The following is a 17,883-nucleotide window of genomic DNA, read 5'->3' as shown; positions in this document are numbered from 1 at the left end:
ACTATCCTAAAAATTCGAATTAATCACTTTACTTCTACCACACATTGTAAATAATCATTAACAATAAATAAAAATTCATTTAAATTGTAATACAACAATATTATTTTTTTTCACACACTCTACAAAAATAACTTACTTTATACAAATAATAATAAAAAAAATTAAAAAAAAAAAAATTCTATTTTTGGGGGGAATAAGGAATACATAACAAAATTTTTTTTTTTTTCATTTATTATTTTTTTTTTTAATTAAATTATTACTTTTTATTAAAAAAAATAATTATGGAACTATTTTCTTTATACGAATTTAAAATAGAAGATATTAAAATCGAATCTATTTTAGCTGTAAATGAACAGGAGGTTAAAGATTATTTACTATGTCCAATTTGTCAAAATATATTAGATGATCCAGTGCAGTTTTGTTCAAGTGGCCATGTTTTTTGTAGAGGCTGTATAATCCCATGGTTTGAAAAGAATGAAGAATCTACATGTCCTACCTGTAGAGAAGTTGTACCTTCTGAAAGAGGAGCCAGTCCCTATTTTTTAAGCAGTAACATGGAAATAAAAAGAAAATTAAATAAAATAAAGGTAAAAACATAATTATAAAATTAATTTAATAATTTAAATATTAATTATTTTAAAAAAAGGTTTATTGCCCATATTATTATACTAATTCAAAACTAGAATGTATTGATGAGGTTAATGGGTGTAAAGAAATAATAATGTATGGAGATTTAGAAGAACATACAAGCCAGTGCCAATTTATATTTGTTAAGTGTGAATTGGATTCATTTCACATTTATAGAGCAAAAGATAACCATATAAAAGAATGTCCTAGTGTTATCAAGAAGTGCAAATTTTGTTCAGAAAATTACCAAAGAAAATCAAAAGATTTACATAGTTTACTATGTTCCAAAAAGATTTTATCTTGTCCTTTAGAAAAATATGGGTGTTTAGAGGAATTTCAAAGATGTCAAAAAATAACTCATTTACAACAATATGAAAATCATTATAAAATTTTAACAAATAAAATTGATAGGTTATCACTAGAAATTGAAAAAGCAAGCTATTATAAAATTATTAAATATAAAAAACCTGGGTTTATGAATAAAGATTTAAAGTTTGATGCCGAAAAATATTCAACTTTAGAAATATTTTATATATCAAAAAAAGATATTATTTACCAAGGTAATTTTAAATTACTCTATTTTTTTTTTCTCATTACTAACAAATTTTAATATAATAGAAAGAATTTCAGTTACTGAATTTTCCTGGAAAGGTATGTTGAAAACCCCTTTATTTATTATAATTTTTTTCATTTTTCTAACTAATGATTTTTAAAAGTAAATAAATTAGCTAATATATATTGGGATAAAGCAAATAAAGTTGTTTTTGTTTTAACTAGAAGATCCCCCAAAGAAAATATAAACGAGAAATATTTAGAAAAAATACACCCACAAAATCAATAAACAAATAAGAAATCTAAAAAAATAAAATTAATACTTAATATCTTTATTTAAAAAAAAAAATTTTTTTTATAATCCAACAACATTATAGAAACCAATAAATAAGTGGGACATTGCAATACCAGCACAAACATCCTCAATTGTATGGGCACGACTATAAATTCTATAAAATCCCATTGAAAGAATGGATATTAATCTTTGTGTTGGAGTAAGTGAAGCAATACAACTAACTATTATTCCACAAATGCAAGCATGAGTTGATGGGAATGAACTGTGATTTGAAAATTTGTAGGTGTATGGTCTTTTGAAATTCTTAAACAATGGTTTGATTGCAAATTCTAATAAAATAAATGGTATTAAATACTTAAATAAATTGAAACTGAGTTCGAGCTTAGATGATAGAATGATAAGAGACCATAATGAAGCGACATCTAAGACAGATAGTACATTTTGAATAATTTTATACTTTTGATCAACTAACCAGTTGATTGGGATTAAAAAGGATGAGTCTTTTAAAAGTTTGCCTCCAAAATTTTCTTTTCTGCAGGTGATTAAAGAGTCTAAGTGAGCTAATGACCCAATCATATCGACACCACTTGGAGACTTTGGATAAAGGCACATAATAATAATTCCCATTGCAGTTTGAAAATAGGCATAAGACACATAGAATGTAACCCATTGATCCTTGGTTAAATAACCATCGTCTTTAATTCTCTTGACTAAACGCATAATTAAATAATTGATAATATAAATAAAGAATCTAGTTGGAGTTGGTCCCATTGGATACATTGACCAGAATATAACTATCATTGTAAAGAAATGATGTCCTGCAAAGAATAATTTACCATCTACTTTATAACCCTTCCATGTTGAGATAAGACCATTGAGTATAATTGTAAATAAAAATAATGGGTAGTATTGATTTAGCGGATAATAATTAAATACACAGTCGTTGTGCCAATCAAAATTGAAAATATATTGTAATAATGGTATAGCAATTAATAAAAACTCGATAATTAAACCAAATCGCATTGACTCTGCTAAAATTGGTGATAGTTTTGGTGGAACCTCTTCCTTTTTGATAGTATTTTTTATATTGGCTCTATTGATGATTTCCTTTGGTAACGTAATATTATTATTAATACTATCTATTTCATTTTTTTCTATATCTTTTGGAATTTCATCGACACTTGTTAAAAAATTATTTTTATAATCCATTTGTTATTTTTTTTTTATTGTTTTTTTTTATAATTTAAAAATAGGGTGTGGGGGTGATGTATAAAATATATAAATAAATAAATAAATAAACTATAAAAAATATTGAGAAAATATTTATATATCTATTTTTTATGATAATAAATTATTTTTTTATAATGTATTTTATTTAAATTATTTATATAAAATTTGTTTTTTTTTTAAAAATTAAATTCTTTTTTTTTTTTTTTTTTTTTTTTTTTTTTTGATTATAAAAATATTTAAAAAATTAATAATATTTATTCCAATAATCTAAAACTATTTTTAAATTAATTTGAAAAAAAAGAAAAAATAAACAGAGTGACGAAATAGTACTAAAAATGTAATTGATAACCTAATACAGTAATAACTATGGCAATATTGAACCCATTAAAAGAAAAAAAATTGTGAATTTATTTAAAAAAAAAACCAAATGTACAGCAATGAGAAATAATCTTTTAAAAAACAATGGCAATTATTATAACAACAATAATAAAAAACAAATAATAAAATGAAAAATAATAAAATAAAAACCAATTTTATTAAAACGAGATTTTAAATTAAAAAAAAACACAAAAATATCCACACACACAAAACAATGTGTGGTATAAAAATAGTATAATCTAATTTTCATACACAAATAATATTGCTATGGGTGTTTAAGTACACACACAAATGGATTCATAAACTCGATATTTTCCAATTGAAAAAAAACTTGTTATACTATAAAATTACTTTTTAAAATAATAAATATAAAAATCGTATATATGAGTGTGGTTTTTGATGTGTTTTTTTTTCTTTTAATATTTATTTTTATTTATTTATTTATTTATTTATTTATTTGTTTATTTGTTTGTTTATTTATTTTTATTTAATTGTTTTTATATATAATAATATATATAATATATGGCATACATTCTTTTCAATTTCTTGATATCTATAAAACATCTAAACGAGTGCTATTGGGCAAGATAAATAAAATAATAAATAATTAATTAATGTGTGTTATGAATTAGAATATGTATATATAACCACGATGTATAAATATATTATTTCCTTAAAATAGCTGTGAAAAAAGGAGATTCTATTTTTTTTTTTTCAAATAAATGCCCATATAATGTTAGTAAAATTAATTTTATGTATATCCTTTTTTTATATTTATCTATTATTTATTTGAATAATTATTTGAATGATAATTTCTGTAAAATACTAAAGATAGTGTGATGGAAAAAATAAACAAATATGTGAATTGTGTTATTCATTTAATTTTTAATTAGTATTTATATGATTCTATTTTATTTGTTTATTTTTATTTTTTATTTTTATTATTTTTGGATTTATATTTATGAAAATATCTATGAAAATTATTATAATATTAAATTATTATGATATTAAGACCATGATTATTTCAATGATTATATCTCTAATCTTATTTTTACTTTTCTATATATAATTACATCTCAAATGTAAGATTAAATTATATAGAGAAAAATTCACATTATATTTACAAATTATTGATTATTATATTAATTTTTTATTTTTTTTTTATTGAAAAGTGTTTGAAACCTATTTTTTAATTAAAATTACATAAAAATTAATTAAGCAAAGCTTCGTCGAAAGTAATTTCGTTTACTCTTTCCACTCTGTCCCGACGCTAAAATCATTAAAAATAAGCTTAGAGGTCACATTAGTATGTGGAACGCGAATAAATTGTTTGTTTTACAAAAACCAAACTTTTATGTACAGAGTAACTATATTGTTTATGGGAAAAAAAAACCTCTTTTTTTTTAAAAATTAAAAAAAAAAAAATTTTAAATTTTTAATTTTATTTATCTTTTTGTCGTTTTACAAATATTTTTTTTATATTTTATTTTTTTCTTTAATATTTAATATTTTCTTTACTTTATAGTTATTTATACATCTCAAATGTAAGATTAAATTATAAAATATAAAATATAAAAGAAAAAAAAAAAGAAAAAAAATAAAAAAAAAAATATCTTCAAAAAAAAATAATAGAAAATAATTTGGTTATTTTATTTTTTAATTTTTATTTTAGTTTTTTTCATGTTTTTTTTTTTTTTTTTTGAATAGATAGATATAATTATAATAATTAATAAATTTTATTATTAACTTTATTTTTTAATATAAACCATCATTTTAAATGGTAAATAAAGATTATGATGAAGATGACGAATTTATTCCACATATCGACCAAGAATGGGAAATTAATACTGTTGTAGGATCAGGTGGTTTCTCTAAAGTTTATAAAGGAAAAAAGTTAAATGGTAAAATCAATGGTAAAACTGTTGGCGGTTTATTTACAGCAATAAAAGTTATTGAAAAACACAAATTCGTATGTGTGTCCATAAATAAAAAAAATTTTAAAAAAAATAATAAAAATATACTTATACCGCGATATTTTTTAAATTATTATTATTATAATAATTAGGAGTTTAATGAAATTAATATATTAAAAAAACTAAAGCAGCATAGTTCTATTGCAAAGTTTTATGGATTGGGCAAGGATGAAAAGCATATTTATATTTATATGGAGTATGTCTATGGTATCAGTATAGCAGACAAATTAAGAATGGCTCAAGGTTGCAAATTTCCAGAGAATGAAATACACACTATTGTAAAAAGTTTAGTAGAGGCAATTTACTTTATACACCACAATTGTATTATTCATAGGGATATCAAAGGTGAAAATATCTTATTGGATAAAAGCGATATAAGTTTAATCAAGCTGATTGATTTTGGGTTGTCGAAACAATACGAGGGTTCATCAAAGCATCACTCGTTAATAGGTACATATACCCATATGGCACCAGAAGTACGTCTACAAACTAATAAAGCCGGTAGAAAATCTGATATATGGTCATTAGGTTGCACCATAATAGAGATGGCTGGTGGAGACTTGACAAAGGTAGATGAAAATGCAATTCCATTTATTCCTCATCATTTATCATTAGAGTGTAAACATTTTATTCAAACTTGTTTAATTTCAAATCCAAATGGCAGAGCTGATATTCAATTCTTAAAAAAGCATAAATATTTAGTAAGTTTAATATAATAGCATATTTTTATATATTTTGTATATACTAATGACCATTTATTTATTATATTAAAGCACGATCTAAATTTTAAAAATTCAATTCTAAATGAAACCCTTTTAATTCCAATAAATTCAATATTAGAACCAATCGATGAATTTGATGGTAATGATAATAATCAGTTTAAACTTCCAGAAATTAAAGAAAGACTGGGATCAAATAGTATTTTAAATATAGATAATGAAGTTTTATTACCAGCACTGCAAAAGTCAAGAGACATAAGAGATTTGAAAGGAAGAGAGATTATTACTTTACCATCCTTTATTCATAAATATATTCCCGATGTGCAATCTTTGACCTTGACAACTTTTAACCAAATCATTACTCCAAGGTGCATACCAGCTTCAGTTAAAGAACTCTATCTACCAGTATTTAATCAAATTATATGTAAAAATTGTATTCCCTCTAGTGTAACCAAACTTAGCATACCTGCCTTTAACAAATTCTTAGATCCAGATAGCTTACCAGACTCAATTACCAGCATTAGATTGGATTTATTTAATCAACCTTTATTACCAAACTCGTTACCCAAAAACCTTTTCAAACTTTTATTACCATCCTTTGACCAACCTCTACTTCCTGGGTGTATACCAAATGTTGTCGATTTAAAATTACCAAAATTTAATAACCAATTAGTAGAGAGGGCAATACCGATCACAGTAAAGAGACTATCACTACCGATGTTTAATCAATGTTTAAAAGAGTTTTGTATACCCCACAAAGTAGAGTTCCTCAAAATGAAATCTTTTAATCAACCAATTAGCCAATATCATTTTCCAGATTCAATAAAAGAGCTAATATTACCTTCGTTCAACCAGCATCTATTGCCAGATTTCATCCCAGACTCTGTTTATTATCTGCTACTGTCCTCATTTAACCAAATTATAGTGCCAGAGTGCTTTCCAAGCTCAGTAGAAAACCTGGTCGATTTAAAAGCTTTCAATCAATTATTAACACCTGATTGTATACCAGAGTTGGTGGAAGAGTTAACGTTAGTATCGTTTAACCAACCACTAGTACCTGGTTGTTTTAAAAATCTTAGACAGCTAGATCTCTCAATGTTTAATCAGCCAATAACAATTGATTGTATACCAGATACCGTAGTTCATTTGTCTCTTTGCTCTTTTAATCAATCTTTATCGCCAGGTACTTTACCACCAAAAATTTCAACACTTTTATTAGCTTCATTTAACCAACCCCTTGAAGAAGAGGGTTGTATACCGCCCAATGTTGAAACTCTTTCTCTACGTGACTATAACCATCCTCTACTTCCAGGTGTATTGCCTCCATCAATTCAAATTCTCATCCTTGGTAAATACAACCAACCATTAGAACAATTTTCAATACCATCATCAGTCACCCATCTAGTCCTATCAGATTTCGACCAACCAATATATGAAGGTAGTTTACCTCCAAGTTTGACCAAACTTTATTTCGAAAAGTTTAATCAAGATCTAGAATCTGAATCTATTCCTGAAAGTGTAACTGATCTAGACCTGGGTAATGAGTTTCAGTTTCAAGATTATTCATCAAATTTACCTTTTAATATTATATCATTAAAATGTGGATACAAATTTACCAAACCATTAAGGTATGTATTATGGCTATCTTTATAGTAGCAGTAATATAAATTATATATTAACATTTTTTTTTTAATAATAGAAAAAGAGATATTCCATCGAGTGTAACAGAGTTAGTATTAAACAACTATAATCTAACCGTTCCGCTCAACACAATTCCAAAATCAGTGGTTTCGCTAACACTAGGTTTAATTACGAATGATATTAAATCATTAAAAAATATTCCACCATCAGTTATTAATCTTTCATTAGTTTTAAATCACGAAAACAATAGTGAGGATAGTTGTTGTGTAGCATGTGTCTGTAATAGTAGTGAAAGTGGTAATAGTAGTGGAAGTTTAGGTAGTGTGGGTAGTGGTTCAAGCTCGTGCAATTGTATAGCAAGTAGTAATAGTAGTAATAGTAGTAGTAGTAATAGTAGCAATAGTTCAGAGGTTATAGATTTATTAAAACAAAACTTGATGAATAGCATAATTTCAATTAAAGTTAATGGTGAAGAGATAAATCTAAATTAATAAAATAATATATTTTAAATAAATAAAAATAAATAAAATATAATGTAAATAAAATAAATAAAATAAAATAAAATAAAATAAAATTAAATTAAAAAACTATTTGCGAATAATAAAGAAAAATAATAAACTTTTTATAAATAGTAAAAAACTAAATTAAAATAATATAAAAAATTATACTATAATATATATAATTATAATACCCCCAAAAATTAAATTTTCTTAAACTCCCCAAAAAATTATTTGTAATTTAAAAAAAATCTTTATCTCTTAATATACCATTAAAAATAAATGATTTTAAAATCTTTAATTAAATTCGAAAAACAATATTTTTTTATAGGTATATTGTTATAAACATATTAAATAATTTATTTATATTTATACATATATTTTTAAAATATATTTTATATTTTATATAAAATTTTTTTTATTTTTTTTTTTAAATATAAAGTTTTGAAAAAAGAAAAAAAAAACTATGGATCTTGGTTTTAATGTAAAAGAATTTTCAAAAAATGGATTAAGGGTTTTAAACACACCAAGTTGTAATAATAAAATATCAATGGCCCATTACACAGCAATGAGCGATTTATATGACCCTAAAACAAATAAAAATGGATATATTAGTTTAGGTATTGCTGAAAATGTGTTATCATTTGATGTAATGAATGATAAATTAAAACATGACCCAAATTTTTGTCAAAAACACACTCAGTATTGTGATTTGGGTGGTTTTGTAGAGTGTAGAAAAGCTGTTGCTGATTTGCTTCAAAATTATATTTTCAAAACTAAACCACAAGACCCAAAAAACTCTGTTACATGGAACCAAGTATTGGTATCGAATGGTGCTACACCTTTATTGGAAAATTTATTTAATTTATTTTGCGATGAAGGTGAGTGTGCTATTATACCTTCACCATTATTCCCAAATTTTATTCCTTTTGCAAATCAAAGATTTGGTGTTAAAGTTATACCAGCAAAAACAGAAGTGTATGATAGAGAAAGCAACGAATTAATAGATTTTAAAATTGATTTGGATGTGTTTGATGAACTATATAGAAAAAATAAAGTAAAAATGGTAGTTTTAAATAATCCAAATAACCCAACTGGTTTTATTTTTCCATCAAATGAAATTAAAAAAGTTGTGGATTGGTGCAGAAAGAAAAGAGTACATTTACTAAGTGATGAAATTTATGCATTATCAATATTCGATCATCATGATGAAGATAAAATGCAAGGTGTACTTGAGCAATCCAATGGCAGTAGCTTAATTAAAACCAATAGTTTCTATAGTTTATATGATATTTGCAAAGGTGATATGGGTGACTACTGCCATATCGTATCAGGATTTTCAAAAGATTTTTGTATTAATGGGTTCAGAGCTGGTTATTTTTACTCTCAAAACCCCAATGTACTTAAATATATGTTGGTTACATCAAATTATTATTGCTGCTCTACTCTGGTTCAATCTGCTTTAATTAATATAATTTCAGATAAAATTTATTTAGAAAACTATCTTAAAGAAAATCAAAAGCGTTTAAAAGAGTCTTATGATTTTGCAGTAAAGTATCTCAACGAATTTAATATCCCATTTTTAAAATCATCAAGTGGTCTTTTTATTTCATTGGATCTAAGAGCATGTTTACCATCATTCCCAATTGATGAAAATGATAAATTTTCACAAGAAATTAAAATTTGGGATCATTTGTTTGAAAATAAAATTATTGTTAATCCAGGTAAACTATGCTATTTCAATGATCCAGGTTTCTTTAGATTAATCTTTACTTTACCAAATGATTTTGTTTATGAAGGTATAAAGAGAATTTCAGAGGTTTATAATAAATTAAAGAAAACTTAAGTTTTATATTTGAAGAAAAAAAAAAAAAAAAAGATAAAAATCTTTTTATTTAATTTAAAATAAATAGCAATAAATTATATTAAATTTAATATAAATAAACATAAATTAAAAATAAAATTTATATATTTATATTTTCTATGTTTTTTTTTTCAAAAGAAATAATAAATAATAATATTAATTATAATAAATTTCTTTTTTTTCTTTTTTTCTCTTTTTTTTTTTTTTTTTTTTTTTACCAGAGTTTTTCGTCCAAAACCATCAAAAAAAAAAAAAATTAAAAAAATTAAAAAATTAGTTTTTATTTTTTTTTCATCACTGGTCAATGGCTCCAATAAGGTGGTTGTTTAATTTTTTTTTTTGTGCAGGTCAAAAAACAACAAGAAAGCTATAAAAAAAATTTAAAAATAAAAAAATAAATTGAAAAATATTCGAAAAATTAATTTGTGTTTCATGTTGTCTTTTAACTCCAAACGCAAAAAAATAAAAAAAAAAAAATATATTTTTTTATAAACCCAGTTAAATTAAATGGTTATCAAATCAAGTTGATGAAATTATAGAAAGGATTTTTCTAAACTGGTAAAAAAAACAAAAAAAATAATTTATATATTTTATTTTTTATTTTTTTCTTTTTTTATTTTTTTAAGAGTTGGAGTTTGTATAAAAGAAAAAAAAAATTATTTAGACCAGACCATTACAAACTTTTTTTTATTTAAATAATATTATAATATTTCTATAGTATTATATTTTTTACTGTTTATTTTTTAAATATTTATATATATACACATTATAAAATGAGATTTTTATTAGTTTTATTAGTTGCCTTTTTAGCTCTTTTCACTGGTTCAGCTACCGCTGGTCACGTCAAATGTGAAATGTGCGAATACGTCATCCACAGTGCTACCGATTTAATTAAACAAAACTTTACCACTACCGAAATTGTCAGCAATTTAGAACATGCTTGTAAATTCCTTCCACACAAATGGACCCCAACTTGCCAAACTGTCGTTGATGTCTATGGTTTAACTATCATCAGCCAAATTATTAACCACGAAACCCCAGATACCATCTGCAAACAAATCAAAATGTGCCCAAAGAACAAATTAATTAGAACTGAAGAAGAAAAACCAGCCATGTTAGGTTTCCACTGGAAACATCACCACGGTCACAACCCATTAAAGAAATTCGAATGCAGAGCTTGCGACTATGCCGTTAAAAGTGCTGAAAAACACATCCTCTCAGGTCAAAATACCGCTGATGTTGAAAGATATGTAGATCAAGAATGTAACAACTTTGAAATCCACGAAGCCATCCATATCTGCAAAAAAGTTATCCACGAATCAGTCAACAAAATCGTTACTGAAATCAAAAAACACGAAACCCCAGGCAACGTCTGCAAACACACCCTCCATATGTGTTAAATTAAATAATATTAATATAATATAGTAATAATAAATATAAACTTATATTTATAAAAACAAAAATACCAATTATAATAAAAATTTAATTTGAAAAAAAAAATAAAAAAACAATTTAATAATTTGTTTTTTGCTTTTTTTTTTCTTCCATTTATTTGTAATATAATTTAACACCTACTTTTTTTAATTTATTTTAATGTTACATTCCAATAAAAAATTTTATTGTTATATTTTTATAATAAATCATTTAAATCTTGATTTATGAGAATTGTCTTTTTTATGTGATAGAAACAACAAAACAACAACAAAATTCTAGATCTAAACTTTAATTTCCATATTAAAATAAATTATAATAATAAAAAAAACAGAAAAAAGAAATATGATTCATTTTGAAGTGGATAAAAGTCTATTTTTACAACATGTTGTTTATAAGGCAATGCAGTTTTGTTTCAAAGTTTTTTTTTAAATGTTTATAATAATTATTTTCAACAACTATAATTAATAAAGGTTATTGTTTAAACAATCTGGTTCATCTTAGTTTTTCGAGATTATGAAATAGTTTTGATTCATATAATTAATTTTTAGTGTATGTGTGTTTATATTTTTAAGAGTGTGTGGGTGTGGGTTTTATTTTTTTACTAATGAAGATATAAAAAATGTAACCAATTAAAACTATTAATAAAATTGGGTTTAATCATAAATTCGATAAATTGGTATATTTTAATATTTTGAAATTAAAAAAAAAAAAAAAAAAATCATATTACATTACCAAATTATAAACAACTGTAACAAATTTATTTAACACTTTCTATTTTTGTTAATATGTAAAAATATGTAAACATATTATTATAACACTTTTATATTTTTAATTTTAAAATTCAATTTTTTTTTTTATAAATATAGTTCAAGTTAAAAAATGGGACAGTTTTTTTTTTTATTTTTAAGGTAACACACTATTAATGTTCAAAAAAAAATATAAAAACACAATATATAAACACCAATTGTAAACTTTTTTCAATCATTCACAAACTGGTGTCGGTTAGAATTATTAAATACAATTATGATTATTTAGAGGGTGTGTTAGTGTGTGTGTGTGAGTATGTGCTTATTGATTTTTATATAGTTTTTTTTAAATGCAGAGATTTAATTTTTTTTAACACCATTTAGGGCTACACAAAAAAAATATATACACTCAATGAGGTATAAATGAAAATGTTTTTTTTTATATATGGCAATATAAGATGGCAATACTACATTAACAATTTTAAAAAAAAAAAAAATATTTTTGAATGAAAAAGATATATATCTTTTTTAGAAATATGTGTGGCATTTATATGTATCAGTAGAATTAAAATAAAAAAAAAACTGGCTTTGTTTTTTAAATTATATTTTAACTGATTGATTATAGATTAGATATTTTGATTACCATTTTTAATAAAGTAATTATTTTTTAATTAAATTATTTATTATATATAATTTTTTTTATTTTTTTTTATTTAAAACATTTTTTATTATAAAAAAAAAAAAAGTATAAATAATTTTTAAAAAAAATAATATTTTTCATATCAAATTTTTTTAATAAATTATTATTTATACAATAAATTATTATATTTCAATATTTAAAACTTTTAATCAAAATTTAAATAATGGGTGTTCCAAATTCTAAAATCTCTACTGTCAGCCAAGAAGAAATTGACTTTGCCATTTCAGAAGTCGAAAAGGTTCTCACTAATTCCTCTGCTCCATTAGGTGTATCATACAAAGGCCATGAATCATATATCCGTAATTTAGTCTGCCAAGTAGAGTCAGAAAATGCTATAAATCATTATCAAAAGAGTATAATTATTGACTCTTAAAACACTCTTTTGGAAGTAAACATATATTAATGTTTTAATATATAATAGTTTTTAAATCATTAAAAAAATAAAATTTATTTATTTATTTATTATAAAAATATTATTATTTTATTGTTTATATAATTTTATAAATATTTAAAAAACTGTATCTCCAAAAAAAAAAAAAAAAAGCTTTATACTATAATTTAGAATTTATATTTTTATTTATTTCTGTTTACAAATTTAATTTTTTAGGGATTCTAATTTCTTTTTTGTTGTCTTTGTTGAGCTTGTTGAGCTTGTTGAGCTTGTTGAGCTTGTTGTCTTTGTTGAGCTTGTTGTCTTTGTTGTTGTTGTCTTTGTTGTTGTCTTTGTTGGGCTTGTCTTTGTTGTTGGTTTTTTTGTTGGGATTGTCTTTGTTGTTGGGCTTTTTGTTTTTGTTGTTGTTGTTTTTGTTGTTGTTGCTTTTGTTGTTGTTTTTGTTGGTTCTTTTGTTGGTTCTTTTGTTGGTTCTTTTGTTGGTTCTTTTGTTGTTGTTGTCTTTGTTGTTCTTGATTTTGGGCATTGTTGATGTGTTGGGCATCTCTTTGGTTTCTAGCATCTCTATGTTGTCTGGCATTTTGAGCATTTTGTATTTCTCTTTGATGTTTGTTCTCTCTTCTTTGTTCAGCATCTACAATGGCATGGGCAACACCTAAAAAGAGTACTACTACAAGTGCAATTAATAATCTTAATTGTTTTCTCATTTTTTATCTTTTTTTTTTTTTTTTTATAAATATTAATATTATTATATAAATATGAAAGTATTGAATTATAAAAAAAAAAAATTTATATTTATATCAAAATTCTAATTATAATTAAAAATAATATTAAATAAAATAAAATAAATAATTAAAAAAAATTAATAATGAAACAAACACATAGGATTGCTATTTTAATCAAAGAATCACCTCTCACTACAAATTACCAATTATATTTAACAATTATAATAAAAAATAATATTCTGTGGGTGTGTGTGATTTTAGTGTGTGAATGAAAATAAATATATATATAATACTGTGTGAATGAATATAAAGTTTTTTACTGCAACAATGTCCCACTATTTTACCACTTTTGTTCAAAGTGGTTAAAAAAAAAACTATCATTTAAAAAAAACAACCAGTATAATAACCCAATTTTGATAGCAACTAAAAAAAATATTAATAAAACTACCATTTTATTGGGTATATAATATAAACATAGATATATAATATGGTTGATATTGTTATAGAATATTTTTGGGTAATCTCAATTTGTATATACTATTGCAATAAAATCTTTTTTGGTAGGCACTACTGAAATCGTGAGAAAAAAAACAATAAAATAAAAATTAATAATAATAATAATAAAAATAATAATAGTAATAATACAAATAATTATAAAAACTGTAGTTTTTTTAATAAATCAGATTTTTTTATTTTTTTTCCAGAGTCTTAATTTTAAAAAAATTTTATTAAAATTTTTATAAAAAAAAAAAAAAAAAAAAATAAATAAAAATGTACCAGTGAAACATTTTTTATACAATAATATTTAATAACAATGACAATTATAATAAAAGTTTCTAAATGGATTGTAATCAATTTAAATAGTTCACTTAATTTATGACCAATAAGTAACAACCAATGATAACCAATAGTAATAAAAATGAAACATTATTTTATAAAGTTTTTCATAATAAATATTTATTCAATTTAATATTTTATCATATTCGCGCAACTGAATGGGTCAAATACAGTGATATCAGAAGAATTAACAATGAAAATAGAAAGAAATTCAAAGAAATAACCTCATTGGATTGGTTACTAAAAAATAAAGAATACCAGTTACTTAAATGTAAATTAGAAGCCAAGGAATATATCAATATGGGCTATCCTGATACAAATATATTAAACCAACTTTTAAAGAGCGATAGAATGTTAGCATTAGACCTTTTCCACCAAATAATGTCATCAAGCTCAATTAGCAATAAAGATAATTTATTCCATCAGCTTCATAAACTAGATGAAGAGTATATTCAAATTGCTGTAAATCCTCCCTATTCTATACAAATAATACCCTCACTATTAGAAAAATCATTTAATGAATCAACCATTTCACAAATAGAATCATTATTAAAAAATTATAATAATAGTAACAATCAACCCCACATAAACCAATTAATGAATAAATATAAAAATCTTATTGTTAAAAATGTATTTAAAAAAGTAAACAGTATCTTTCAAAGAGATAAAATACTCCAACTTATAATCAGTAACCCAGACTATCATATACCACCAACCTTATCATACCAAGACGATTTAGGGAAAATCGACATCCAAGATATAGTATTCAATGTAGTTTCACTAAATATCCAAAACAAGCTTCTAGATTTAAACTATTATTATATACCCAAAGAATTAGAGCAATATGAACAAATAATTCAAGATATAATAGATATTAAAGAATTGGGTAAAAAAAGAATTCTCAAACTTACGGGTCTTTTTAGAGAGATGGATGAATATAGTACCTCCGCTTATGAAGAAAAAGAAATAAAAAGATTTGGTTATATTGAAAAGGAATTGTTTGAAATTGAAAATTTAAAACTATTTTTATCAAATAATGAAAATGACTGGAAAAGAGTTAAAAAAGAGTTCAGGGCTATCAAAAGAAATAGAAATGAAGCGTTCCATACAATTTTAAGTCAAGATTTTATTAAATATTACTATTCAGTTCTATATGGTAGAGAAAAATATAGGTTTATCTGCAACTTTGTCCAAAGGAGTATTCAATATTCGATTTCCCATTATTTCTATACTCTCGAAAATAAAGAGTTCTACAGCTTTATAAATTCATTATCAAATAAAAGCGAATTGGTTTCGAAATGGTTAAAAGTAATAAAGAGAATTACCGTGACAATCCCAAAGCATACAATTGGTTCAAAGGATGTAAATGAATATAGGTTTGCCATCAAAGATAAAGAAACAGTAGATTTAATTACAAATTATAAAGAACTATTTAAGGATTTCAAATACTATAGTAAAGCAAAAGATCTGTTATTTTTAAACTATGAATCCCTGGATTATGCAATTAACAAAGTTCAACTAAAGTTACCAAATATTAATGAGATAAATGCATTTATATTTCCACTCAAGAATGCCCTTGAATCATTTGGCTTAAATGAAATAAAATTAGTCATAGACAATTGTAATTTCAACATTATTGAACTAGAGAGAAAAATTGACCATATCAAATTATCAAAGAGGCTATCTAATGAGCAAATAGACCAACTTTTAGAAACCATAACCTATTTTATTTCAAATAGAAATATCGCGGGTTTATATTTTTGCTTAGACTTAATACCCGATAACGAAGCTTTTCAAAACCTGGCCTTTGATGGTGAAGATTCAAGTAAAAGCAATTTGAAACTATGGATTAAATTATTCATTGCAACCATTAAAAGAGCATCTAAATATAAATTCAACAATCTCTTAAACAGGATCAAATTTAATCCCATAGTGAAATACCCTCGAATATTTGTTGAAGTATGGGAGGGTATGAATGAAAACGAACTATTACCAGATATTTTCGATGAAATCCCAATATTTACTAGTCCTCAAACCATAGAATGCTCATTTATAACACATCCATGTTCCCAAAGAGACCCAGACCAAATTATTGATATGGTTCAATTATTAATAAACAATTCAAAACAACTAATAAATAATAATGGTCATATAAAAGAAGCAAAATATAGAGAAGCTTTAAGCAGAGCCATTAATTATTTATTTAGGGTATTAATTCAAAGTGAAAATGTAGCATTTGAAAAGATTTCATTGACTCACCAATTTATAAACGAGTCTGGTATTGTAGAGGTTCAACATTCAACTCTGTTTTCGGTATATTATCTCGCAATAAAGTCAAGAAATTTAATAAAATATATTTCAAGTGTGCCACAATTTAAACTTTATCAATTTTATTATTACAAACTACCAGATACAACATATTGCTTTGAACAAGGACTCGAGCAAAGAATAGAACCATTCGATCTTCGAAATTATTTAGATCCAAAAGAATTCTCGTTTGATTTTATATTTGGTAAATATTCAACATTCGATGCAATTTTAAATAAATTAATCAATCAGTTTATATATAAAGAAACTCGATTTTTTTCAGACCAAACAAAATGCAATTTTGGTGGTAAAGAGTTAATTAATCATACTCTAGAGTTCCTATTAATGATTAGGAGATCAGATTTATTTTTACAACATTTAGAAACCATTCAAATCAGATTCCCAAGCTATTTTAATAACCATTTTCAATTCTCTGAACGTTGCCTAGACTATGCTCTTTGTGGTGGTGATGAAATCGTACTCTCAGCAATACTAAATCAAACAGATAAACTAAATAATCTACTCCAATCATCGCTATTAATAAAATATCATAACCAAATAAGAAATATAGTTAATATTTGCACCATTGATACCAAAAACACAATAACACCCGATACCTTAATAACCTCGTGTCTATATAATTCTATTTTTTCAAAAAGAGAAATTTCTTTTACTAATTTTATTAGACACCACACCAAATGCCTTCCTATACAACAGATATCTTTTAAACTCTATTATTCCTTATTAAATACATATCCAAACCACCCAGATTTACAGCTTTCAGAATCCATTATAGATAATATAGTAAATTCAAACTCTATAGTTTTTTTAAAGCAACTTTATGATAATAAAATGATAGATGAAAATCTATTATTATATACTAAAAACAAACTATTAAATCATAAAGACTATATATATATTAATTGGTTAAAATAAATAATATTAATTTTAATTTATTAAAAAAAAA

General features: G+C 23.7%; 9 protein-coding genes across 9 annotated transcripts; 7 read left to right on the top strand and 2 right to left on the bottom strand.

The window, feature by feature from the left end:
• Positions 1-281: 281 nt before the first annotated feature.
• On the top strand, positions 282-1,517 carry DICPUDRAFT_96241 (uncharacterized protein; the record flags this gene model as incomplete). Its single annotated transcript, XM_003282977.1, has 4 exons — positions 282-587; positions 647-1,187; positions 1,246-1,278; positions 1,344-1,517. 4 exons carry the CDS (start codon positions 282-284, stop codon positions 1,466-1,468), a joined length of 1,005 nt encoding a protein of 334 aa, XP_003283025.1. The 3' UTR covers positions 1,469-1,517.
• A 59-nt stretch (positions 1,518-1,576) lies between these two features.
• On the bottom strand, positions 1,577-2,572 carry DICPUDRAFT_18544 (uncharacterized protein; the record flags this gene model as incomplete). The annotated part of the gene is made up of 1 exon (XM_003282930.1): positions 1,577-2,572. A coding segment is annotated over one exon (996 nt), but the record flags the coding sequence as incomplete, so codon positions are not given.
• A 2,287-nt stretch (positions 2,573-4,859) lies between these two features.
• DICPUDRAFT_146611 (uncharacterized protein) lies at positions 4,860-7,906 on the top strand (the record flags this gene model as incomplete). Its single annotated transcript, XM_003282976.1, has 5 exons — positions 4,860-5,051; positions 5,148-5,756; positions 5,829-6,802; positions 6,854-7,402; positions 7,474-7,906. 5 exons carry the CDS (start codon positions 4,860-4,862, stop codon positions 7,904-7,906), a joined length of 2,757 nt encoding a protein of 918 aa, XP_003283024.1.
• A 472-nt stretch (positions 7,907-8,378) lies between these two features.
• On the top strand, positions 8,379-9,758 carry DICPUDRAFT_25072 (uncharacterized protein; the record flags this gene model as incomplete). Its single annotated transcript, XM_003282975.1, has 1 exon — positions 8,379-9,758. The coding sequence occupies one exon, from the start codon at positions 8,379-8,381 to the stop codon at positions 9,756-9,758; it is 1,380 nt and encodes a 459-aa protein (XP_003283023.1).
• Positions 9,759-10,549: 791 nt separating this feature from the next.
• Positions 10,550-11,176, top strand: DICPUDRAFT_146609 (uncharacterized protein; the record flags this gene model as incomplete). The annotated part of the gene is made up of 1 exon (XM_003282974.1): positions 10,550-11,176. The coding sequence occupies one exon, from the start codon at positions 10,550-10,552 to the stop codon at positions 11,174-11,176; it is 627 nt and encodes a 208-aa protein (XP_003283022.1).
• Positions 11,177-12,753: 1,577 nt separating this feature from the next.
• On the top strand, positions 12,754-13,182 carry DICPUDRAFT_91018 (uncharacterized protein). The gene has a single exon (XM_003282973.1). It carries the CDS (start codon positions 12,820-12,822, stop codon positions 13,027-13,029), a length of 210 nt encoding a protein of 69 aa, XP_003283021.1. The 5' UTR covers positions 12,754-12,819; the 3' UTR covers positions 13,030-13,182.
• Positions 13,183-13,204: 22 nt separating this feature from the next.
• Positions 13,205-13,806, bottom strand: DICPUDRAFT_91017 (uncharacterized protein). The gene has a single exon (XM_003282929.1). The coding sequence runs from the start codon at positions 13,752-13,754 to the stop codon at positions 13,269-13,271; it is 486 nt and encodes a 161-aa protein (XP_003282977.1). The 5' UTR covers positions 13,755-13,806; the 3' UTR covers positions 13,205-13,268.
• Positions 13,807-14,669: 863 nt separating this feature from the next.
• On the top strand, positions 14,670-14,906 carry DICPUDRAFT_25175 (uncharacterized protein; the record flags this gene model as incomplete). The annotated part of the gene is made up of 1 exon (XM_003282972.1): positions 14,670-14,906. A coding segment is annotated over one exon (237 nt), but the record flags the coding sequence as incomplete, so codon positions are not given.
• Positions 14,907-14,909: 3 nt separating this feature from the next.
• On the top strand, positions 14,910-17,852 carry DICPUDRAFT_146606 (uncharacterized protein; the record flags this gene model as incomplete). The annotated part of the gene is made up of 1 exon (XM_003282971.1): positions 14,910-17,852. The coding sequence occupies one exon, from the start codon at positions 14,910-14,912 to the stop codon at positions 17,850-17,852; it is 2,943 nt and encodes a 980-aa protein (XP_003283019.1).
• Positions 17,853-17,883: the final 31 nt, after the last annotated feature.

Source organism: Dictyostelium purpureum, assembly GCF_000190715.1.
Source record: "Dictyostelium purpureum unplaced genomic scaffold DICPUscaffold_2, whole genome shotgun sequence".
Classification (NCBI taxonomy): Eukaryota; Evosea; class Eumycetozoa; order Dictyosteliales; family Dictyosteliaceae; genus Dictyostelium; species Dictyostelium purpureum.
Note: the sequence above shows the minus strand (reverse complement) of the source record. Positions and strands in the feature narration are given on the sequence as shown.